This window comes from Lates calcarifer, linkage group LG14 (genome assembly GCF_001640805.2).
Source record: "Lates calcarifer isolate ASB-BC8 linkage group LG14, TLL_Latcal_v3, whole genome shotgun sequence".
NCBI lineage: Eukaryota > Metazoa > Chordata > Actinopteri > Centropomidae > Lates > Lates calcarifer.
The window spans coordinates 1,340,009-1,365,158 of NC_066846.1; the positions used below are offsets into that span (position 1 = coordinate 1,340,009).

Consider the following 25,150-nt stretch of genomic DNA (forward strand, 5'->3'; position numbering starts at 1 on the left):
GTCTGTGATAGCTATGCAGCAAACTCCAGGCTCATTCCTCAGTCTTTTCATGATCTTAAAGAATTTGTATAAACCATAACATGAGGTCAAATTACTCATTCAGAACAGTCATATAAACTAAAAACTGAAAATGTAAAGAACATGCTAGACCAAAGGGTGAGTTCCCACCACTCCTTTATCCAGGTCCCACAGGGTGATGTATGGGGTCCTCTGGTCATGGTTGTAGTTGGTCAGCACCAGGTGACTGCCGGTGTGGGTGAGAACTGCAGTGTGGAGGTTCAGCAGTGATGTTTTATCCTGCAGAGTGTGGACGTGTTCCTGGGATTCCATGCTGAACACATTGAGGTGGTGAGAAAAATAAGAGCACACCACCACCTGTAAAATAAAGGTGTAGAGTGTAGGTGAATAATGCAACAACTACTGATGAAGTAAAGAAGCCCTGCAGAATAAAGCCAGTATCAATTCTGATCATGCTGTAATATTTTTGCCAACAATACTGACATTATTATTAGAAAAGAATTCTATTAAATGAAAAAAGACCTCAGGCAAACACAGTGTCATACTCTTTGTATGTATGTGTGTATCTACAGCACTGCTTCATAAAAACAGATAAAAACAGAGTACAGTTGGGTTTATCTGTGTACTCGTTCATCTCCACTGAGGAGGTACTGGTCTATAGAGTTGTATTTTTCTCTCTCCAGCCTCCTTTTCTCCTCTGTCTCCGTCTGTGCCTCTCTCTCCAGCCTCCTCTTCTTTTCAGCTTGGCTCTCCGTCCGAATGTCCCAGGGCATCACTGTGGGAGGGAGAGAGAACTCAAAGTCACTCTAAAGTTTAATACAATATGACCTGTCTGCACATGTGCCATCATAGATCCAGATATTAGTGAAGAGTAATTTAATGAGGAGTTTTTATTAAGTTAAGTTTTATTTACTTTCTTGACTAAATGCAGAGCTGATAATTTCTATAGCTCCAAAACAAGACCACAGTGTCTCTGTGAGGGACTGAATAGGCTACAGGTGGAATGCAGGGTTTCATAGGCATGAATGTGTATCTACTGCAGTGTTTCTGACTAAATACACTATTATTCGAATATGATGAAAACCCTGAGGGCATTCACAACTTTAAAGCCACTGACTTAAAAATCAGACTTTTAGCACTGCCCTCAGTCATTAGTACGTGAAAAGACACTCTAATTTCATCACGTTAAAAGGAGTTTATATTCAGTGAAAACACATGACTGGGTTTTTAAGCTGATATTTTATAAAAGAAATATTTTGAAATGAAATTATTTTAATGCAAAGCTGAATGTTTTAAGTAATAGTAGCTGGGTATCATCTTCCTGCAGTTCACATTGTGTCTCCCTTCACTATAAATATTTTGCCATCAAAGTAATGTAAAGACTGTAAAACACATAAAATCCTACACAACGTGGCTCAAAGGGATCAGTCAAGGCAGGCAGTAGTACAAACTAAGACTAAAATCTTTAATATAATAATGACTACATAGACCACAAAGTCAGGTAACTGTCAGCTGTGATGTAGCTCACATTTTATTTTTCTGTGTGGTGCTGTGTGAGGTTGCAGGTCTCGGGTAGGGCGTCTGTGCAGGAGCAACTCTCTGTGGGATGGTTTGAGCTCATGTTTGATGGAGCATGAGCCCAGATCCCATAGGAGCAGATGATCTCTGAAACAACATCCAACAAACACAAATATAAGCAGGCCAATACCTGATACCTGCTGATGTGATGTCTTGAAGGTTGATGTGATAAATTCACTGTTAGAATAACTTTATTAACATAAGTGATGTGGTCATTTTAATCTAACTCAGTTCATATGAACATAGTACGAATTTCAATTAAATAAGTGTGAAGAATAAATGTAAGTAGGGCATCTTCTCTTATGTTGTATGATGTATCCATATAATGGCAGGCCTTCCACGCTCCTTGTATTTCACAGATTATCTCTCACCTGGTCTCTGACAGGCCCAGGAGACTCTGTCCATCCTCCAAAAGACGGTACTCATGCTGAAGACAGGGAATGAATGCGATCCCAGTCTGTCTCCTCACATAGCTCCGCTTAATCAAGTCATACACCAGTAGAGTCTGGGAGATCAGACACAGTACCCAGGTGTTACCAGGGCAGGGGCTTTGGGTCAGTTCAGTTTTTCAAACTTAGGTAAGAGAGAGAAATTAACTTAAGGGAGTGATACTGATTTTCTGGGGGCAGCTGTCACATTAAGCATTTTTAAATGTAAGTCTGGACACAGTTGAGACTGAATGATACAAATGATAAAGTAGACCAAAAACTATCAAACCTACTGAGCATATGTACTCAAAATAAGCAGATGCGCTGAGGAAAATGAACATCAAAATATAGTCAGACCTGAAATCTATTTAAGCTCCTGTCTGTAAAGATGTAGAGTTTGAAGCTGTGAGCAAGCACCACATCAGTGCTGCTGTAGAGGCCGTGCTCCACTCTGACCGGTCTGCAGACAAAACGCCGTCTGGCCAGGTTCCACACATACACCGTCCCTGCTCTGATGGATCGACACACAGCGTACCTGCCAGCAGAGGGACCCAGACACCATCATATCAGAACACAAACATGGATCATATGGTCCCTCAGTGTGTCTGCTTCATGCAGTTTGTGGTCTGTTTCAGTGGATAGTGCAGATACCAATACCAATCCTTCACATTTCTTGGAAAAAAAAATCTCCAAAAACAACAACGACTCAGTGATTCCACCATATTGGGTGGAAAAGCACAAATTCAAGTTCCCCACTGACACCAGTCACATACAGTAGGACTGATTTTGGATTTACGGCACAATTTTTTTTGTGTGTGTGTGTGATAGGAACCTGAAAAATATCAAAATAATACCTCCTGCATTTCTCTTTAGAACTACATCAATAGTTTTCTAACATATCATGATTTAAGTGGTCATTACATTTGGCTTGGTATCTTTTCATCATAGTGGTAACTGAAGAATTAAATAGTTAGATTGTATATCAGTAATGTAATTAATCAATCATTTTAAATAACATTTTTCTGCTCAATTCTAGTGATGTTTTTGGAATATACACACTATAACCTGTAAATGTAAATATAGGCATTCAGCACAGTATGTAGACTGGTTTTTTGCCAGGTCTGTGCCTGCATCACAAAGCAGGTTCAACTTAGTCTGGCTCTCTCTTAGTTACATTAACTAACATTAAAGAGGTAGACTCCTTGAGTACAGACCAAACACATGCAACATCATCAGACCCATGAGTGATATTTGGTGAGGTGAAATATATACAATATAAGCACACAGAACTAAAGTAGAATAAGCAACATTATACAGTGATATTTTGGTGCTTTTTTTGCCTCAAACTATTATCATACAGGATGAATAAGTGAAACAATAGCCTAAAGAAAAGAAATTAAAACCTGGTCCTCACTGAAATGTTGCATTTATTATTTACTGAGTTAATTAATAGTGTGCACAATTATACAGCTATAATCACCACACATGAGTTTGTTAGTGCAGTATTTATGGTGATTAAAATCCTGTTTTCAGTCCAGAGTGGACATATTGTTGCGTATCTTCTGTATCTCTGACATAATTTAAAAAAAAGGCAAAGCCTGCTGATCTATACAGACTCATACATACGCTATGGTTATTTGTCACTGGTCACTTTATTGTAAGTCAGAACTTTTGTCCATGTCAATTCAATTTCACTCAATTTCCCAGTGATCTGATTGGTCAGTGGCTGGGTGGTGGTTAAGGCTGGGTGTGTGCCATGTTTAGGGGTCAGTAAGTCCCAGCAAACGAGGGGTATGCAGCCTAAAGCTGTGGTCATATTAACCTTCAAAGCAGGAAAACTGGCCCACACTGGACACCAAATAAGGATGCTATGTCACGGGGTCACTGGTCTGCTATTTTCAGTGTGGTGTAAGAATATGTACCGTGGGGTTTTCCCCATGGGGACAACCTCCTCTGAACCATCACTCCTGAGCTTATTGATGTTATAGGTAAGAGTCTGGTCATTGATCCTGGAGGTCAGATTCCACAGGCGAAGGTGCTTCTCTCCACTGCAGATCCCCAGACAGAAGCGCAGGTCAAAACACAGTCCTGAAGAGGAAAATGTCACAGCTATCACTGGAATCATAGAGCAACTTCACACTGAATCTTGTGTGGAGGAAAAGCATTGCTGTGCTGCTCTCTATGGTTTAAATGCTCCCAAAACAGGCTCTGACTTTTCTCATTCAGTGCATTTAAGCAACGTAAGTGACCAACTGACTCTTCGCAATCGCACCACACAATCTAGCATCCATATGCAGTCTACAAATTGATCATTATAAATTACTGGTCTTTTTTTTTTTCCTGCGTTAAGGCAGAAGTAGACGAACACAGCTTCTCTGTTCCTGTTAATTTCTTAATGTTTCCAGCTGCAAACAATGTTGTAAATATGAATTTGGTGGCCATATGCATGATGTCACTCTAATTCCACGCTGTGACACAAGAAAAGACACAAGACACAAAAAAGACTGAGGTTGAAGACAAGCAACACAAACATTAATGTTTATGGTTAATTGAAAGGATTTAAGTAAAGATAAAAGGGTTTGAGGAGGAGGAAGTGTCCCCAAATCCAATAAAAAGGAGGAAAGAACCACTAACTTTACCCCTAGCTCTGATTTAACTTCAGCCTAACTTCACCTCTACAAATGTCCACAAAACACACATATGCCATCTTTGCATTCTTCAATAAAGACTTCATTTAATGCAGTGTTTTCCACCTAGTGGATCTGTTGTAATGTCTCATGTAACCCCACTTAATGATTAATAATGCATGCTAATGACATGCTAACTCTTGGTCTTGGAAGTAAAGATAGTTTTATAGCTAGCTAGCAAGGCATGTTAATGTAATGATTGATTTACACTGTTAGTTTTTTGTTTTGTAGAACTCTTTAAGTCTTTGTATATCAAATAATGTTCTGACAGCCCCATGCACATCACTTACAATCCAAAGCTTGACAGACCTGCCATGCCTAGTTACTGTTGCTATTGTTGTTAATTGATTTTTGGGGGAGGGGTTTAGTGAACTGTCAATTCACCATCCTGCCGTGGACCCAATGAAATCTCTCAAACCTCTGAGTATCTGCATGCTACACTTTGAGCACTCCTGTAAAAACAAACCTTTGGTCAGTACTGAGGGGAAGCGAGTGATGTGTTTGTGGTCCTCTGTCTCCAGGTTCCAGGTGACCAGCTCAGTGATGCCAGTAAAAGGGGAGGGGCAAAAGGCCACGACGTGAGTCCCCTCCCGGTTGACAGTAACCTGCGAAATGCAGTCCTGGCTGCAGCCCAGTATAGACCGCAGGTACAGGAAGGAGGTGGTGCTGAAGAGCTCGATGTGGATGATTTCACCGCCCCTCTTGTATGGGTATCTGACACAGATTAAGGACAGTGGGTAGTAAGAGACGTATGTTTCAGCACAGGGAGGTGTCAGTGATTGTCAGGATTAAGTCCAGGGATCTCCCATAGATCTAAAGCGGGGAATGACAATACTATTTATTAGTATTGGCATTGAATTTGGTATTGAATTTACCCTGCAGTATGTCCCTGATGTCACTGTACCTGCAGAAGAGCAGCAAGTAGTTCTCAGTCATCTCCACAGCTTGTATAGAGGCAGCACTGTGCTGAGCTGACAGGACAGACAGCACAGTGCCCCCTCTGGCACTGAATACTGCTGCCTCACCACCAGACCTCAAACACAGACAGGAAAAATCATCAAATGAAAGGATGCAAAAGGATGTAACTTTCACCTGTATATACAGTATGCTCATCAGGACAAGCAGTGTGAATGAAAACACAGTGCCAGAGTGCATCATCAATCCAAGGTGTGTCACAGTCACACTAGTACTGTCCAAGACATCACATCAATTCAAACAGCCTGATCTTTTGAAGATGAAGGCTTTATCACTATCATGATAACTTTCAGTTAACACTGACACAATGAAGTAAGCGAACTGTAAATGAGCTGGTGCTCTGAGGTGTTCCGTATTATCAGTGTCTCTGTCGTCTTGTATTACCAGCGAACACCAGTGACCTAGTTTGTTGTTTATCTGATACCTCCTCGTGTCAGGTGTGAAGGTATGATTTCTGCACTAATTACTCTGAAAGCATCCACGCAGTTGCTTTTAATTCAGTCGCCCAGTGCCCGGTCTGAATAATTCACAACTGTTTTCGAACTCAGCGGCGAAATTTGTCAGGATACTATGGAGGCCTGATTTCACATCTTGTTAACAGAGATACGTGATATTATTTAAGGTCAGTGCAGTGACACTCATGTCTCATACATTATGAATGTGATGCCGCTAAGATCGTCATCATGTGATATTCATAGTGACCTACTGAAATCTAAAGAGGCCCGTTGTGTGAATAGGGTTGTAATAATCAACATATAGTTACATTTTAAGTGACTCACTAAATTTCTCTGCACTGTGTCCTCCTATTGTCCAAGCTCCATAAATCAAATGACACAAGTTCTTAGTTGATAAAACCATTGATACACTCACTGGTGTAGTGTAGAGTGAGACAACTGTCAAATCAACATACATGCTGAGTATCATCACTGCAATATATTTAACATATCCTAAAAGCATTGGTGACCTGTGTGTAAACTGACATTGTCTGACCTGTAGGCGAAGAGAACATAGTCTTTGATGGAGTTGCTGGACAGCAGAATGGAGCGGTCTTTGTGGATGGCATCACGCTTCATGGACACGTGAACACAGTGCAGGAGTGAGCAGGAGGAGGCCAGATCAAAAACCTAACAATCACACCAAAGACACACATTTACCTCAGTATTTACCTATGTGCACATTTTATGAACTATTATTAGATTTTATCAACCTTGACTAGATGACTTCCATCATAGAAGATCACCATGAGCTGTCCTTCACAAGTCATGGTGACAATGGGAACATCCACAGAGTCACTCTCTGAATACACAACTTGTCCAGATTCCACCTCTCTCACCTGAAACATAGCCAGAGATTGTATATCATCATCTTCAATACAGATTTGAAGAAATTAATTAATGAGTCTTTCAGTGGTGTTTAACAGTTGTACCCAATAGACATAAAATGACAATTCCCCAAAGAATCTTATTTTTTCTCCTTCCCCATAGTGCTGTATATCCCATTTTAACAACTTGGCCATCATTCCAACCTGTAGTCTTTGACCCATGCGGACTATGAGCATCCTATCATCTAAACCCAGGGTGAGGGAATCTGCCACAACTCCCCCTACTGCATTTAGGCTCTTGATGACCCGCCTCTGCTCCAGATCCCAAAACCTCAGGCTTCCATCTGATTCACTGGTGACACCTAAGGGTCCTCTCTGGCTCCCTCCCAGGGCAGCCATATTGGTCAGGTGACCTGTGTAAGCACACCATCATTCAATTTGATTATTCTTAACAGTATGTACACGTAGTTACAGATGGACAAGTATGTACCTTAAGCACTGGTTCATTCAACTGTAAATCAAAGCAGCATATATTCAGTGTTACCTGCCAGCATGGTGTGTTGGAGGCCTCCTGGGGGCAGCAGGCAGGTGGAGGAGGGCAGTAACACAGGCAGAGAGGACTGGGAACACTGAGCCAGAAGAGCATGGAGGTAGCTGAATTTTAGTGGGTCACCTGATTCAGACACATAGTATGGAGATGAGCAGATATTGCAAAAAATACAGTGGTCAGTGCACTATGCAGTATCCTCTAAGTAAGTAACTGAAGGCTAAATGCAAAGACCTTTGAAAAAAAGTAGCTGCCAAGAGGCTGACTATATTTAAGTTGACTATTCTCATGTCCCTGGAAATAGAAATAACACTAGAAATCAGTGTTTCCCAAAACTCCCTCTAAAACATTTAAGATTTAAGGCTCTGTGTGAACTTCCAATCCTGTAGACAATTGAGCTAACAGGCTAACTGGCTAGCATTTTTGCTATAGATAGATTGATAGATAGTCTGCAGTTATCAAGGAAGTGAACTGGTGAGCTATTGTGGTTAGCTTACTAATTGCAGGAGTTCACTAAGTTCTGGGAGTAGTTGGTGCTGGGAATTACCAAGATTCTAGCGCCAGGTATTTTGTAAATGATGCATGAATAAATTTTGCTGTGTCACTTTTGGTTTTGGTATTACTGTAAATAAGTCGTTGCAACTATAATTTCAGTGCAGATTCTGTAACTGCATACCTTTGGCAACAGGATGGTCCTCAGTAACCATGCATCCCAGTCGACCCATAAGCTGAGAGGCCAGCTGACAGGGGTCCTGCTGCAGCACCACCCGAGACATTTCCAGAGCACCCAACAGGACCTCTACATCTACCAGCACCCTGTAGAGACAAGGTACATTTACTGACAAAAGATAGGCCTTTAATGGGTGAACAGTATGCACTGAACAAAATAACTCATTTTAAGATTCCCAGTACTCAAATATATCTTACTGTGAGAGCTATAAGAGAGGGAAACTGTATCTTTAAGTCATTCTACTCTACTACCATGATATGTGTGGAATTTTGAACAGGATCTGCACAGTTGAAAAATCTCTATATTTATTATGTTAGCTGGGAGATCAGCTTGGTCCTGAAAAATGAATGCTTGACTGCAGAAACTGAAAGGTAATGTGTTGCAGTCAGAGACATGAAACAGAACCAAACCCAAGATTAAAAGCAAGGACCTTCTTGCTATCTTACTAACTTGCATGAACAAGAATGTTCTTCCTGATTCACTGATTCATTTTTGTTGTCTCCCACTAATAGCATCTTGTTACCATATATCATTAATGTTGAAGGCAGTCAAAAGGACAGCGTTCTGTACTGTCCTCTGATAGGACTTACTTGTCTGGCAGCACAGCCTTCTTCAGGTCCTCCTCTATGTCCAGGACAGACAGACCCCAGGCCTTATGTAGCAGGAATTCATAGTTGAAGACGCACTCAGACAGAAAGGGCAGGATTTGGCCTGAGTGGACTAGGTGGTAGGGCAAACCATGAAGTTTTCTCAGATTGAATCTGTAACTTTTAGTCATATCTTCACCATCCTCTCCATCACCCATTGTCCATGCCAGTGGCTGAAATATGTGTGCATATTGTGACTTGTCTCTGTAGTAGTCTGCATAGTCAGCGTGCAGTAGCATGCGAGAATCATCTGTTTTCAAATAGTGATTTATGCATACATGGCTCAGCTCAGAATGAGTCCAGCGGTACACCCATGTCCCATCTGTCTTGACCTCACTGAGGTGACAGCCAAGGTAGTGTTTCAGTCGAGCCCATAACACATAGGGCACCCTGGGGTGGCTGGAAAAGGAGGATGAGTGAGCTGTGGTCACCTCTTCGAGTACCTTCCCATCTTTGGCCAGTAGGTCTAGTAACTCCTGATGATGGGACATGAACATAGATTGAATAAAGAAGTTAAATGTAGTTTATAGACCGATTAGTCACAATATAAAAACCAACTGGTTTTCTGGTTTTAATACTGTGGCTTAATGGTGTATACTGTGAGGCTGGACATTAGAAGTTCTTCTCTGTGTGTGAAACTAAGGACTGTTCGAAGCTGTCTACCCTGCCACATTGGACAGTGCGCAGGATGATGCACAACGCCTTGTGGACCTCTACAGCAGGGATGTATCCCTGAGTTTCACCAACAAGCTCCTTGCATTCAGAGCCTGCTTTAAATCTCAAATAGCAAAAGAGCCAACTATGAAGGACCAAGATGCTCTTTGTTTAAACAGCTAAATGGCAGCAACATTTAGTGATGTTTGCACAACATTGCTCTTAAAATGTATTTAAGGAGCAACATTGGACAACTCAGTGGACTGGTCATACTCTCAAAATGGGAACAGCAGAGCCAGGAATGTGGACTTGGGCAGTACTGTAATTAACTTTGCAAGGCCTGTAGGATGAACTTCTAATGGGTGACAACAGGTTTCTTTTTCTTTTTTGTGAAGTGGGATCAGGAATTTAAATCTATATCAATGTAACTGTTACCTCTCATATGGTGGAAAATGCCAACCTACTGTAATCTCATTCAGTCAGGATTTATAGTTCATCATAGCACAGAGACAGCACTGGTAAAATTTACAAATAAACAGAACCACAATAAAAATATTGTTAAATGTTGTTCTAAGGTCAGGGAGAGAAATGCATGTTCACCAAACACCATCTAACCCATATTCAACCCATGTCAGGTGTTTGAGCCAGGATAGATTATGTGTGTTCATGCACATGTTTTACCTGCATCGCCCTCTCAGCCTGAAAGCTATAAATGTTGACTGTATCTCAAGAAAGGTTCAAGTATCTGCAAGTTTCAGTCAGAAAACTTATGGTATGCTGTGAAAAGTGATTTAGTGATAAAATGTATATTCAGTTTGTAGTTAAATATAGCTTTCCCCACCTCTTCAGTGACACCCCAGCGAGAGATGGATATCAGACACGCAGCCCGTCTCACCAGCTGCATCCCCAACTGTGTCTCCAGGCGAGCCAGCAGACTCAGGTAGAGGCCCTCCAGGCTGGCTGGAAGGTTGAGGCTGCTCTGGGTGGTGTAGGAGGTCCAAAGAAGGCACTCAGAGTAAGCTGCTTCTAGGTAGAGAGGGCTGGGACAGTACAGACAGGCCTGGACCAGCAGCTGCCACTGCTGCTCCTGCAGACACCGCTGGTCAATACGGAGTTTGGCCTCTAATGCTGCTGTGATGTCATCAGGACTGAGAGGAGGGAGGGACAGGACGGTGGGACGGGCTGACTGGGAGAAGGTGAAATTTTTTATATTTTTTTTAATGACTGCCTAATGGTAATGTATGCACATTCAAACATGTCCTCAGGTGTGTGGGCTAAAAGGCAAAAACACCTGAAATGCCTGCACACCAAATAAATGCTCCCAAAAGGCCATTTATTGAATACAGATACAAAGTTTCAACTTCACATCTTCATCAGCTAATGTGGGGCCAAAACTGAAGATAATGTAGCCTTGCACATAGACTCTTTTACTGCACACCTACATTCTAATTTTGACCCATGCTTAAAGCAACACAATATAACTTTGCTGAGTAATTAGGGCTTTTTTTTTTTTTTTTTGCTTTTTCTACATAAGTTCAAGTTAATTCTTTCTTAAACTGGGCATTAAAGACACTCTTGACTGATCACCAAGAGGAGCCATATTAGTCTTAGTATGCTGACTGTGACTGAAATTACATTGCTGAACAAATAAGTAAAATGGTTCAGCATAATCCTGATTAACATCATATTTCCCCAATTGAACAAATTTTCCAGACATATGATTTAAGATATGATGATACATAAAACTATGAGGAACTAAGAGGTTCTATTTGTGTCAAGCTAACAACAACTGGTACAGCTGCGTCTATCTCACCCACATGAAAGTATTTATGCTGCCATTTTTCTATTTTTTACTGGATGTAGCTAGTGAGTTTCATCAGAGTACATTTTTTAGATGGTCTTGTTCCTGACCAAAATGTTCAGATTTTCAAATCGTCTGACTGTTATTACTTACATTTTTCAACATATTTTTATAACATGTTTTCATGCAGGTTATTTTCTTTGTTCAGCTGCTATCACTACAGGTGCTCTGCAAATGTACCTCAAATCCATGTCGTTCTTTTAAAGAAATATAGTTCAGTTTTTCTCACATTTGTATGCTTCTCTCTTATTTTTCTAATCTCTCTAATTCTCATCTAATTCACTTCAGTTGTACTGACCTGCAGAGTGTGAGTGCAGGGGGAGTCAGTGGTTGCAGAAAGAATGAGGTGGACATTTTGAGGCAGAGGGGTTGAAATCCAGGAGAGGTCTGGACCATGTTCCTCTGACAGTTCATCCAGCCCATCCAGCAGGACCACCACAGACCTCTCTGCTCCCACCAGGCCCAGCAGAGAGTGGAACTCACTGATTAGCTGAGGAAGGTCCTGGAGCAGAAAAAAATGCCCATTGGAGCTACTGTAGAATCAAAATGTGTCATGGGTGGTCTGATTTCAGGAATAAATGCTCAATTCAAAGCATTCACAGGCTAACAAGTCAAAAGTGTGTGTCTGACTCAAATCAAAAGTACAAAATCAGTCTGGTGTGATGTGATAAAGCTGTGATGAGATGAGATGGTCCAGTACCTCTGACAGCTGTGTGTGGGAACAGTAGGCTTTAGCCAGCTGGACACAAAGACTCTGCAGGACCAGACGAATATTCCTGCTTTCTCCACTGAGGCCAATGAAGTGCACCAGCACCTTTACAGCTCTGAGGCAGTGAGACATTTAAAAACTGAATGGTTCTATCAATGATACTCTGATGGTTCATTTATCTTAGTTTGTTTACACTTGCATAATACATCTGTAACATTCTGGCAATCCATGTCTGCAAACCTGTGAAGTGAATACCACAAAAGCAAAACAGCAAAACACACAGAGCTACCTCAGCTCTACCAGCATCTCACCCAGGGAGCCAGGAGGCCATTAACTGTGCTACTGCAGCCATGGTGGTGCTCTTTCCCCAGCCTGGTGGTCCAAGCAGGAGTATGGGTCTGGTTGTTGACTGCTCCACTGCTCTCTGCACTTCAGCCAGGAAAGCCTGCCTCAAAGTACAGCCCTTACTTCTGAGGGATGGAGAGAAATCTCACTGGAGTTCAAATGGAATTGAACTAGAGCTAAATCTACAGTTAGTCAATAGTTACAATTTACTCAGTAGTTCATAAGTTTAAATTTAAAGAATGTAGTTGTCTATGTTGTTGTTGTATGTCTATGTTGTCCCATTCTTTGTATTACCATGGACAGTAAAGGCCTGGTCACATCAGCATTTAAAACAGCGAAATTTCATTGTGAAATCAATTAATTTCAGTGGAATGTCTTGACAGTGCTGTTGAGGGAACAGAGAGTTGGAGTGTCCAAAACAGAGGAGACCACTGTAACCTACTGCCTGTGTTAAAACATCCACTTTTATGCAGTTCTAGCAAAATCTGCTCCACAAAACAGAACAGAATATGTGCTGACAGTTAAGAGACTCTGCTACGTCAGTGGTACAAATAAGTCTCTTAATTTAAGTTATTAGCAGGTGGCTAACAGGGTGTACTATTGTGACTGAGTAGGACTAGCATGCTCCAGGCTGGTTAGCTTGTTTGCACTTACTGAGAACTTTATTAGGAACACTTGTACACCTGCTTGATCAGGCAAGTATCCAATTATTTAGCAGCAGTACAATTTCTAAAATTGTGCAGATGCAGGTGGGGAGCCTCAGTTAATGTTCATATCAAACAACAGATTAGAAGAAAAAATGTGAATGTGATGTGACTTTGACCATGGCATGGTTCTTGAGAGATTAGTGAATATTTCTCATTTTTCACACACAACATTGTCCAGGCTTGAGGAAATAAATCTGAGGCTGCAGTGGGCACAAGCTCAAAACTGGACAGTTAAAGACTCTAAAAATGTAGCCTGGTCTGATGAATCTGGATTTTTGCTGAAGCATGCAAATGGTTGGGTCAGAATTTGAAATAGCTATTTCCAGTATGATATTGCTCCATGTCACAAAGCAGAAGTTTGATGAACATGACAGTGAGTTCAGTGAACTTAAGTGGTTTCTCCAGTCACCTGATCTGAATCCAATGGGACACCCTTGGGATGTGGAAGAACTCAAGATTGGCAGCATGAATAATCTGTAGAGATTATGTGAATCATGTCAACATGGAGCAGAATATAAAACAAATGTTTCTAATATCTTGAAGAATCCAGGACGTAAAGACTTGAGGCAGTTTTCAAGAGCAAAAGGAGATCCTATCCAGTATCAGTATGGTATTCCTGATAAAGTGCTTGGTGAGGCTACAGTAGTTCACCAACTAGTAAGAAGTCACTATGTTACCAAGTTTCTAGCACCAGCCATTTCAGGAGAATGTATATTTACTTCACTGTGGCACTTTCTAGTGTGACCAGACCTTAATACTGTTTTTCTTAAATAAAAAGCTTTTCAGAGCCCCTATGTGTAGGATTTTTTTTTCATATCAAAAAAGACCTGAAGTATGGATACAATAGTGTACAATGGTGTACATTAGCTCTGGCATTTGGTAATAGGTGATAAATGCAATGACCTACTCACAGGTGGAGTCCATAGTTTAAATGGTGCTGTATCTCCTCCTGTATTTGCACTCTGACAACTTCTCTTCTAACTATATCAAATGGGCCTTTGGTTTTGGTGACCTTCATCACTCTGTGAAAGTGAAAGTATATAAAGTAGATATTGTCATCTCATGCAACACTGAGATATTCACTCTTAATAAATAGCTCCCATATATGTGTCTGTACTTGTTAATGGAGTTGATAACAGTCCGTTGAAAGTGGGAGGAGATGCGTTCAGTGTAGAACCTATGTGACCGACTGTGTTTGGGGTTCAGGCCTTTACGTCTCCAGCCCACCTTACGCTCATAGATGTTGGTGTGGCGCAGCTTGATGATGTAGACACAGAAATTAATACAATATACGTAAGAGGCAGAACTGAAAACAAGAGCAAAATCTACAAAGACTGGTTTGCTTGACCAAACAAGCTACCAAACAAATATCCACAAAAGGAGAAGTGCTCTACTTAACATCAGATAGCTAGATAGCTAATTGGCTAGTCAGCTGTCACACAGTGGGTAGATTCAAAACATATTACAAATGTCAGTCACTTAACATGCTTAAACACAACCACTAACTAAAAGTTATGTGTCCTTAGCTTGTACAGTAGGGGCCTGGGTCAGCTTTTTTCTTCTGTTCAATAACAAAAAAATATTAACTATGCAAAACTGTTATTTCACTTTGACTTTACAGCCACAGTAGTGTATATGTTTGCTTTTCCTGACATGGAGAATACCTTTTTATGAAGCCGGTCTATGAAACACTGGTGCGCTGTGCTGCGTACTGGATCTAGCTGAGCTTGTCCTTTCAGGAGGTCAGCATACTGAGCAGCATGTTGGTTCTTGAGGTTGTAGTAAAGATCTGGGATGACTCTTTTGTAGCAGTGACAGTGCTCCTCTGGTGGAGCCTCAGCTACAGACTGCATACCTATTTCCACCTCCCAGTCAAGCACTAGGCAGAAAAAACAAAAAAATTATAATGCTGGAAGATGCTGTTTGTACCATTTTTCTGATCTACTGTAGCTGCAATGCAACAGTACTGGCTTTCACTCCGATTTTCCACATGGTGAGGCACCTGTGTAAAATACTCCAACACTACAGTGGTTTTCCAAATCTACCTGTCCTGAGTAACACCGATGCCTCTTCTTGCCCCACTGCCTCAACTGCACTGTGTTGTAGAACTCCCCACAGTCTGTGGCAGGCAGCATTCCAGTCCATCCTGGCCTGCTTCCTATGCTGCTCATCCATGCTCAACATGTCAGGATGGTGAGTGCTATCAGAGTTAACAGAAGATAATGAATTGGGTTGTTAAAACCAGTCATGTTTACAGAGGTAGAACCTTACCAATTGTTGTGACAGGATAATAAAGAGGGTGATGGAGATGACATTTCCTCTAGTGCCACCTGTGCACCAAATTATCTACTTTGCACACAAAAAACCTGTGGCTGGATTACTCTATCCTCTGTACTCTAACTATCTATGGTTACCACAGGATGATCCCATGGCCCTTCCTCTATGCTCACACCAAAACAAAACCAAAAACATGCTGATGTTTTCCAGGTATCATAATGTTTAACATTATCACCATTTTAGTTTAGCATGATAGCATGCTTACATTAGCACTAATCACAAAGCACAGGTTGATGGGAATGTCATTAATTTTAGAGGTATTTCTTGATAGGCCAAACGATTGGACAAACTGAAAATTTGACCTGACAATAAGTAAGACAATCAACAAAGTCATAGGGATTTATCCTCTGAGGACCATTAATATAATCACACATCAAACAGTTGTAGGGATATTTTACTCAAAACCAAAATATCAACGTCATGGTGACAGCAGAGAAAAAGTTAGAGGATCACTGCTCATCATTAGCATTTATCCTCTGGGGAAGAAGAATGCCTATACCAAATTTCATGGATGAATGATGGAACAGTTGTTGAGATATTTCAGTCTGGTCCAAAGACTGTCCAACTTACAATCCTTTTGCTTTGTTTTAAAAATGAGAGCCAAAAAATCTAATAATATGAGAGAGATATGATGCTGTGCCACAAACTGTGATCAGCAAGTCTGTTTTCACCTGAGGGGAAGTAAGCGGTAGACAGGAGGAAGGCAATTCTCATCCAGCTTGTACCACAACTGGAGTAAGGTCAGGTCTTTGTCCAAATCCCCCTGACTCCGGACACCAGCTGGGCTGAGTCTGGCCTCCTCTCCATCTAAAAATGAGCTCTGAGAGCTCTGGCTAAGCAGCCCTGAATTTGTAGCCTGCTCTTCGAAATTTAGATAATTCCCATAAATGGTTTCCTGGACAAAACTGCTGGTGTCGCTGTCTGTAGTGATGCTGGACTGGGAGCCTGTGGCAGGATAGTCCTCCAATGGTTTGTTCTTGGACATCTGCTGTTTCCTCTCCAGCACTCTCACTATGGCCTCAAAGGCCTCTCTGGTGATAGTAGAGGGAAGGCTCTGGACCTCATGCTTCTGCCCTACAAACAACTGACCAACACAACAGAGGATCAACCATGAATTCATTATCTGCGATAAAAAGATGCTGTTTGCTGACAACTATTGTACTGTCAAATAGCACTATAGGATGAAATCCTACAACAATGTTTGGACCCTGGGTTTTCTGACATCGCTGGAGATTCTCCACATGCAGCTCTGCGGTGTCATGGCATTCAGCGACAGGGTCTCCAACTCCCCAGCGAAGGTCCACCATCCTGAAGTCATAGCCTCTTTGCTTACAGTACAGATACAGTCTTGGATAAATGTTTTCCATGAGTGCCCTTCGTTCCGCAACTGTGTCTGAATCACACAAACACAAAACAAATGTTACATATTTCTTCCTCAGGTTCACTGCAAAAATTTCACTCTGAGCAGTTATATTTGGAAATCTTTGTGTGATTTTCCTATCAGAAGTAAACATAAATATGACAGGGTGGACAAACTAAACTACGCAGATTTTAGTTGTAGAGAAATTTTATCTCAGCATTCAATAATTTTTTTGGCCACTTGGGGGCAGTGGAACAATCTGTAAACACAGCATATAAACAAAATCCACGAAAGGGCTAAGTGGACACAAACCCTGCCAGCAAAATGCCCCCCATAACATAACACACATAACAGAGCCACCAGTTCCTGTCACTGCAAGGGTCAATCATTTAGGCCTGTACCATTCTCTTGAGAATATGATGAAGGATGACTCATCTGACCACACCTCTGTAGACCAGTACCTGAACTCTCATAATTTCTGACACTATTTACTTATGTCTTTCCCATAGATCTAAATGCAGATGACACTTCATTCACTGTTCCTGTTGAAACACTGGGCAGTCAAGCAGTTTTTGTGACCAAGGCTCCTGCCATCTGTTCCCCAACTATGAAGCATCTTTCAGAATCATTTAGATCTTCTCCTCTTGCAGTCTTGATGCAATATCAGAATCAACTGGGCCTGCTCAGCATTTCTATACATGCCACAGATAGTAATTGGATAACTGCTTAATTGTACCACACAGTGCACATGTGTGGAAGCATCTGTATTTGTTATGTTTCTCATTTATTTAGGCTTTTCCTTTAATTTGTCACCATCTGTAGTTGCTAATGTTGTCTTTGACCTTGTGAAAACAGTTTCCTGCTACCTCTGAGAGGAATGTTTAACACAATAGCCATCATAGGTTCTCTAGTTGGTTGCAACTCCACTGCTAGACACCACTGAATCCTGCACACTGCTCCTTTAAAGAGGGGCTTATATATTTTTATACCACCTGCCAGCCATTCAGAAATTAGTGTTCTGTGGTAAAACATGTCAGCTTTGTTGATTCTTACCTTTGTATCCACCACATATATACACCATGAATCTCTTCTCTTCAACAAAAAATGGAGGCTCTTCTTTTCTCTGTGTTCCATTGGTTGTTGTGGAACATAAGATTGTCACTGGGAGTGTGCTGTCACTTCTTTTGTCCACATCATCTTTGCTTGACTTGGCAGACAGACACGTTCTGCTGTCTGTGTCTCTTTCCTCCTTGATCCAATCATTGTCTTCCCCCTCATCTTCTCCCGTGAGAGCCTCCATGCTCCTTAGTAACTTTGACAAGTCCTCACTTGTTCTTCCATATTCATGTAGGTCTAAGGCCTTGGCAGCCTCAACCTGTTAAACATAAAAACATTATATCTGAGATGGGTGGTTGTCAGGTAATTTGAGGTGAACACTATGCTGTTTTAATGACAAATCACAGAGAAACTGCCCCAGACTTAGAACTCTATGTATTTATTATGAATTATTTCATTTTGAGGATGGAGTTGTCACATTTATTGACATGTACAAGTCTATAAGTGATATACCTTGAAAAAATGTCCTTGTTGCAATAAGTCTGATGCTCTGTGAGAGTTTTGGATTTTGCCTGTTTGCTGCAAACAGAAATCAGCTTCAACTGGTTTAATCATGCCTGAATGAACAGACACCAGAAAATAAATCTGCAAACATTTAGTGGGTTAGTGTCACTTACTCTGAAGTGATTTGTAGAACTGGACTCCTTGTTCAGTTTTGTGTCCTGCCCCTTCATATTTGTTCTCTGCAAAATAATAGCACACAGGTATATACACACACATATGTGTTTGTGCGTGAGATGGATGAATTTTCCTTAAGCTGACAAGCTTTAACAATTGCTAATTGTTAAAAAATCAGTTTATGTACAAGAAATGTTGGGGGCCACTACCACTCAAAATGTCTGTGCATGTCCCTGGCATACAGTCATGATACAAGACTGAGGTACAACCACCAAAGCCATTAGGATTCATTCGGAGTCACATAGTTGTTGATAAAAGCACTTATAATGTACAGTCATCACCTGACGTAGTGACGTTGGGCCATTGTTTATAGCTGGAAGAGTAAGAACCTCTTTGTGCTGCTGCAAGACCTGAAGTTTAGAACATTCAAGACAGAAAGTCAGCTTCTATGACACACTGCAATTATACTAACGAAAACATTACTGTATACTAACCACTGATAATCTTTTTATATCTTAGCCTAGCAAAATTGTCACTATCTGTATGAGAACATTAAGGTGAAATATATCACTCATCTATTTTTAACAGTATGCGGTCATTAGTGAATTTTTGGGAACCTAACATTCACTACTGAGTAAAGTAAACAGACTTTGGGTCAAATAGCAGAATCTTTTCATAACGGATTTTTTGTTTAAATTACTTTTAGTTCGTTTAGCTGTGTTATTATGGTTAATTAATGACAGAGGCCTGTGTAAAACCAACTGTAAAGAGTTCCCAAACAAACAAAAACGACAGTATGAACTGTTGTTGACAGTTAAAATTAGGCGTGCCGTAAAGAAACACTTACATTCGTATTTTCTTGGGTGGGAAGCCAGTTTCTGTAGCAGGTCCACATTCTGTCATCTTCTGCCGTTCATCTGTTAAGACCGACATACCCGACGTCCGGTCGTGAATTTCAAAATAAAACGCCGCGTGGCATAGAATACCTGAATGAGAAACACTTTCAGTGTAACAAACAAAAAAGACCTTTTTCCCTTTTTTTCATTCTACTGCATAGCATACAGCCTTACAGTCACATCTACCTGCACATGATGTGTTATAGAAGTACACTGTTTAAGAAGTAGCTGACATCAGATGCTCTCCTTTATGTGGTATCTCTTATCATGTACATTTGGCCACCGACTCCACACCCTCCATCTGGTCCTTTACAATAAAACAGTCACACTGCAGCACTTCTTGAATTCATTTTAGGTTGGTAAAAGGTCCATTCCACTCAGAACTTCTCAGTGAAGTCCCACTCCAGAACACATTTCTGACTAGTCTACTGAAAAACTTTTAACTTTTTATTTACTCTCCTATATTTTCCACTATACTGTGTGACATTCTGTGTCTATCTGTTGTGAGCAAAATCATTATTGAAGTAAAAGTGACAGTATACAGGATGTATATATGACATAACCTTCCTCAATAGTAGCAACAACCCACTCATCAGATTGTTTTAAGGCAAAATCAACTTCTTTTGTACCAATTTGTAATTTAAGACATTAGGGAAACAGGAATGCAATTACACTTTAATGTAGCCTTGAAACAGTCAATCCTGCTATATGTCTAACACAGGTGGTGAAAGTTGTTATACAGTTGGGTGCTTGATTCTGACAACAACTGGTCAGTCTTTGCCAATGTGCTCCTGCATTTATAGCAATGCTTGTGGCAAAAAAAAAAATTACTTGACAAGCAACAGACCAAATCTGGTTTATTTATATATAAAAAAAACAAGTTTTGAATTCATAGGGAAAAGGAAACATTTATCAAAATAAGAAAGTGGTGAAAGTAAGTAACATTTTGTTTGTTATTAAAAATTTTTCTGCTTTCACAAAGTCACGATACCTCAGAATAACAGCAAGATGCTACTTGACACTTTGACACATCCATTAAGAACAACATAGGCAATCCAACATTTATGGCTCAGTACCTGATAGCTGGGCCTAATCTCACTGACTGAAAACAACATGGCAGTGACAGCAAGTATTCAAGCGCACTCCACCCTGATGGATGACCGAGCAGAATATCTGATCACTAAGTGAATGAACAAAACCAGATGATGCGCTCCTCTTCATGTGGCAGCTTTCAACAAACACTTAAAACACAGCAAGGGCTTCTGATAAATCCCAGTGCAAAGTCTCAGTGTAGTTGAATGTGTGTATGTGTGTCCTGAAGTCCACTGTTACCCTGCCTGCTTTGGTTGTCAGGGTGGAAGCAGCCACTGTGAGTGTAACATGTTGGTGAGGTTGGATGTGAAGGCTTCTAGACAGCAGCATCAACAGGCTGCAGTGATTTCAGACTTCACTGCAGGTTCTCGTATGAAGCAGCACCAGATCACTGCCCTCTGGGCTTAGTCATCATTTTTTCCTCCTGTTTTACTCAACTGCAAGAAAAACACACAAAAACTATGCAACCGTGCTTTGTGGTAAGGATTGTTTGAATACATTTTAATGAAGGTGGTTTTCACTTACATGCTGGAGGAAGGTTGTAGCAGTGAACACGGAGAAAAGACAAAAGAAGAGGAAACAGGTCATTAATAATGTTACTGCAGACTCAGTCTTAAATTATGTTTAAGTGCATCATCTAGTGGAGAAAAGGTAAAATGCACCTACTTTGATAACATCAACCCAATTCCAACCTCTTGGCAGCTCTCCCTTGTTATCTGAAAGCACAAATCCTCATGTTATATAGAAAGAATCTTGACTATATACCAGACAGCCAAACTTAAGGCTTTATTGTACATTTTAACATTTGAACTACAGACCGAATGAAAATTAAATTAAGGTTGAAACTATAAACTCATGACACCAAAAGCCACCAGTAGGCCAAACTTTTACGAACTCATATTTGAACCAAGCAAGTACATCTGAAAATTCAAAGGAATGTGGATAAAGCCATGCACATACGGAAAAATTAGTATTTATTGTACAGTAATGGAATAGCCTTTAAGGGCATGGCATCTTTCAGAGTTTCAGAGGTGTAGTGGGTGGGGGATGAGGGGGAACACTCTCTGCCCACTTCTTTCAGCATGCTTTTAAAAAAGACAACAATAATAATAATAATAATAATGATGATAAGCAGCAGCAGAAGAAAAAAGAGCAATTTTACTGTTAAACCGGTGTTATTAGCAATTGAAAAACAAGTATAACACACAAATGTCTCTTTGTAATAGCCAACATATAAAAATACATATAAAAGACAAAACATTTCATTAGTATGATCATCATCATCCTGAGCCACTGCCACCTATTCATGAAAAACAAGAGAAGAAAAGTGATACTAGGCTACGCAGCTTGTTCTCATTTATGAACCTCACGTTGAAATCTCAAGTCGCCAGAAAAATATAGTGTTTTACTTTCATAAAGATGTCAATTACAATGATCAACAACTTCAGTTTCTTCTGAGGAGACAGCCAGTACCAGCAACGGTCACAGCGAACATTTAACCCCTTTGTGTGTGTGTGTGTGTGTGTGTATGTGTGTGTGTGCGCGCGTGCAGGATTCTTTTTGATGATGTCATAAAATCAGCATCTCCCCCCTCAGAAAAATTCCCACTACACTGGTCCTATGGAACTAAAGCAGGTCTCAGGTCTGCATGTCAGTATGTCTAAAACATTTTGAGGCAGACATAGCGTGAATGGTGAAGCACAACACAAATGATATGAACTACACTGCTGCTCTTTTTTCAAAATCATTTTTTACACATCGAGTTCCGGCAAAATTATGGACCCATTAAGCCCTGTAGTAGGCTTCTTTTTTGTTAGAGTTTGTGCATGTTATTTTCATTTGGTAATACAGCTGTGAACAGGGTGATTTTGGTAGGAAATTAGTAGGAAAATTTTTAGTATTTCTAGTTAATGGACTGAGATATACAGTATAAATATGATGAGCTGAAGACTGGTCTGATTGATGTACCTGTTCTGCTGATGATCCTTCTCTTCTGAGCTTTGGTCAGCTGTTCCTTCTTCTCCTTCTTCCTGGCTGTTGAGCTGGTTGTTGTTACCTCACTGCTGGATGTCAACGTCTAAAACAACAAGAGATAACCAGTTATTTTCTTTAAACATGATGACTCTAGCTATTTGTCAAATGTTGTTTAAAACTTTAAATCATGACACACTCAATCATGACACTTACAAAAGCAAAGGAAAGTTGTGCAGAATCAGAAATTGAATCGGACAGAGCTCTGTGCAGCTTAGCTGAGCAGATCAGCTCTGAGCTCTCAAGATGATCATAAGACTGAGAGAATGTTAAAAACTCTAGTAGTGAAATGTTTTTATGTTTTTACCACAGCAGTCACTACAGGCTTATGGTTCTCCATGAGGGCTTCCTGGTTTTCCTTGGCCCACTCAAACAGGGTGTACATCATTGCAGTCCCCAGGTTAGCCTCCACTTGCTCCTCCAGCTTCGACAAGATCAGCTGCTTTGTCTCTGCAGAGCTGTTGGTGAACCAACACAATTGAAAGAAAAAAAGAGCATATTATTATATGTGTGTGTTCATGAACACCAGCATCATACTGCAGTCAAAAACTCAACCTGATGAAAGGAAAAAACCCAACACATTATGGCTTTAACCCAAATTTTGTACTTTCTTTGTTTATTACATTACAGTCACTCTCACAAACTTATATCTGTAAGGCTTCAAAACAGTTGTACAGTCTTACAATTTAGGATCTTGTAATGGCAATAGGTATCAATTGACTGGTGTTTCCAGATTTTGTTGTCATCTTGTAATCTGTCATTAGTGTTTGCAACCTACATCCTGTTGTTGAAAAAAGCATCGAGGGAGATTTGTGGGGCCGTTTCAGGGTACGTCTCTGGCCATGTGACGTCCAAGATGAACGCTTTAGTGTCTTCAAGGTCTCCTACCTTTATAGAAAACAGAAGTTAAGACAAGTTACAATAACAGAATGGAACTTAACAATGATTAAAGGTCTTAAGTACTAGTGAAGAAGAATCTCGAGAGTTTATATCCTGTTGAGACTGGATGTTCCTGAGGCATGGGTAATAAAGCACACTTGGACAGTACAGAGGATAGCACTCACCCTGAACTGAAAGGACACTGGACTGATTTCCTTGAAACACTCATCCCCCTCATAGATGGAGCGAAGAGCCTCCAGCTCCATCTGTGATTAATTAAGAAGGGCAGTGACAGGTTAGTCTGATAGAAGTAGTTAATTAGAAAAGCAGTATGTTCTGACAGCCTCCACACTCCAAATACCATTCAAAAATATGGTAAATTAAACCTGGCGAATGTTGAAGAGTATGCAGGGTAGAAACAAATCCTTACACACAGACCATGGTGACTTATGTTAAATTCGGCTTAATTATAATATAATAATATAAAATTACTTCCATTAAATTCGACATTTAACTTAACTAATGCCATATGTTGTTATGTATACAGAGAACGGTGGCTTCGGTAAAATGTCGATATTTTATTAGTATGTTGATGTTTGATGGATAACAATATGCGCCGAATGGCTTTGTGCATGTTTTCTGTTGAGAAAATGCCATTACTTGCAGTTTATATGGCATGCATTCCTAGCTATAATTAAACACACATTAATTTAGCAGATTGTAGACGGAGTTTGGCATGATATGAACGACGCGAATCAGGGATTAACAACAGCTAAAACACACCTGACACCCTGGTCTGGTCGCTTTACTAGCTAAACAGAGATCTGGCACACTGTATAAAGGCTGACATGTTCATTTGTCTTTCTGTCTATTGAGCAGAAACGCTGTCAACTAGGCTCCGCAGCCCCACCACACTCAAATGTTAACAGTCATGCTAGTTACATTAGGTTAGCTGTTAGCAACTAACAGGAGCTACCACACTACAGTTCATCATTCATTCGTACCTCTTGATCCTCGTTTGCTGTCATGGTTCTCCTTCTGTGTCTGTGTGATATATTCTCTCTTTACAGTTTCAAAGTTATAAAAAATCCACAGTTAACAGCCCATTTCTGCCTTTAAAACTTTACTCTGTAATTTCACAACTTCCCCAGCTGGTACAGCCAGTGTCACCATGCTAGTACACGCATGCGCAATAAGATATGCCACGGAAATAGGAACCGCATCATTCGTGGATGCAGTTTGACGTGTGCTTACGTTATTTTAATAAATAAAGATTATCATTTAATAGGAGCAGTGGGATTGATACATATATGAATAATATATATAATATATATATTATATATTGTATAATATATAAATTTTAATATAAGAAATCCAAAAATAAATCAGATATAGGTTATTAATGCCATTGGTTTAACTGGAATAGAAAATGAGATGTAATTCTTCTCTGAGGGAGATGCTTGTGGCCATTCCTTTTTGGACATATGTTCTATATAGAAGTATAGCAGTCATATAGACATAGTACAAAGTAAGAGTAGTTTCTCTGAGAACTTTGCATGAGACACATCTGGTAAAACATGCTTTATACTGCATAATCAACAATCTTGTGATTTC

At 40.4% G+C, this 25,150-nt stretch overlaps 2 protein-coding genes across 2 annotated transcripts; both read right to left on the reverse strand.

The window, feature by feature from the left end:
* Nucleotides 1–594: 594 nt before the first annotated feature.
* Nucleotides 595–19,646, reverse strand: LOC108895207 (NACHT domain- and WD repeat-containing protein 1). Its single transcript, XM_018693861.2, has 28 exons — nt 19,486–19,646; nt 18,980–19,048; nt 18,638–18,703; nt 18,474–18,539; nt 17,958–18,279; nt 16,738–16,937; nt 16,216–16,628; nt 15,253–15,407; nt 14,872–15,086; nt 14,325–14,464; nt 14,119–14,229; nt 12,467–12,625; nt 12,147–12,270; nt 11,745–11,948; nt 10,427–10,771; nt 8,875–9,407; nt 8,231–8,370; nt 7,552–7,680; nt 7,212–7,420; nt 6,894–7,019; nt 6,677–6,810; nt 5,616–5,744; nt 5,178–5,425; nt 3,947–4,112; nt 2,382–2,559; nt 1,968–2,101; nt 1,547–1,683; nt 595–793 (listed from the first exon to the last, which is right to left on the reverse strand). Exons 1-28 carry the CDS (start codon nt 19,531–19,533, stop codon nt 633–635), a joined length of 5,061 nt encoding a protein of 1,686 aa, XP_018549377.2. The 5' UTR covers nt 19,534–19,646; the 3' UTR covers nt 595–632.
* A 728-nt stretch (nt 19,647–20,374) lies between these two features.
* rwdd (RWD domain containing 4) lies at nt 20,375–24,729 on the reverse strand. The gene is made up of 7 exons (XM_051075495.1): nt 24,541–24,729; nt 23,722–23,802; nt 23,436–23,545; nt 22,965–23,115; nt 22,595–22,703; nt 21,293–21,342; nt 20,375–21,154 (listed from the first exon to the last, which is right to left on the reverse strand). The coding sequence occupies exons 1-7, from the start codon at nt 24,562–24,564 to the stop codon at nt 21,128–21,130; spliced, it is 552 nt and encodes a 183-aa protein (XP_050931452.1). The 5' UTR covers nt 24,565–24,729; the 3' UTR covers nt 20,375–21,127.
* Between the last annotated feature and the right edge of the window lie 421 nt (nt 24,730–25,150).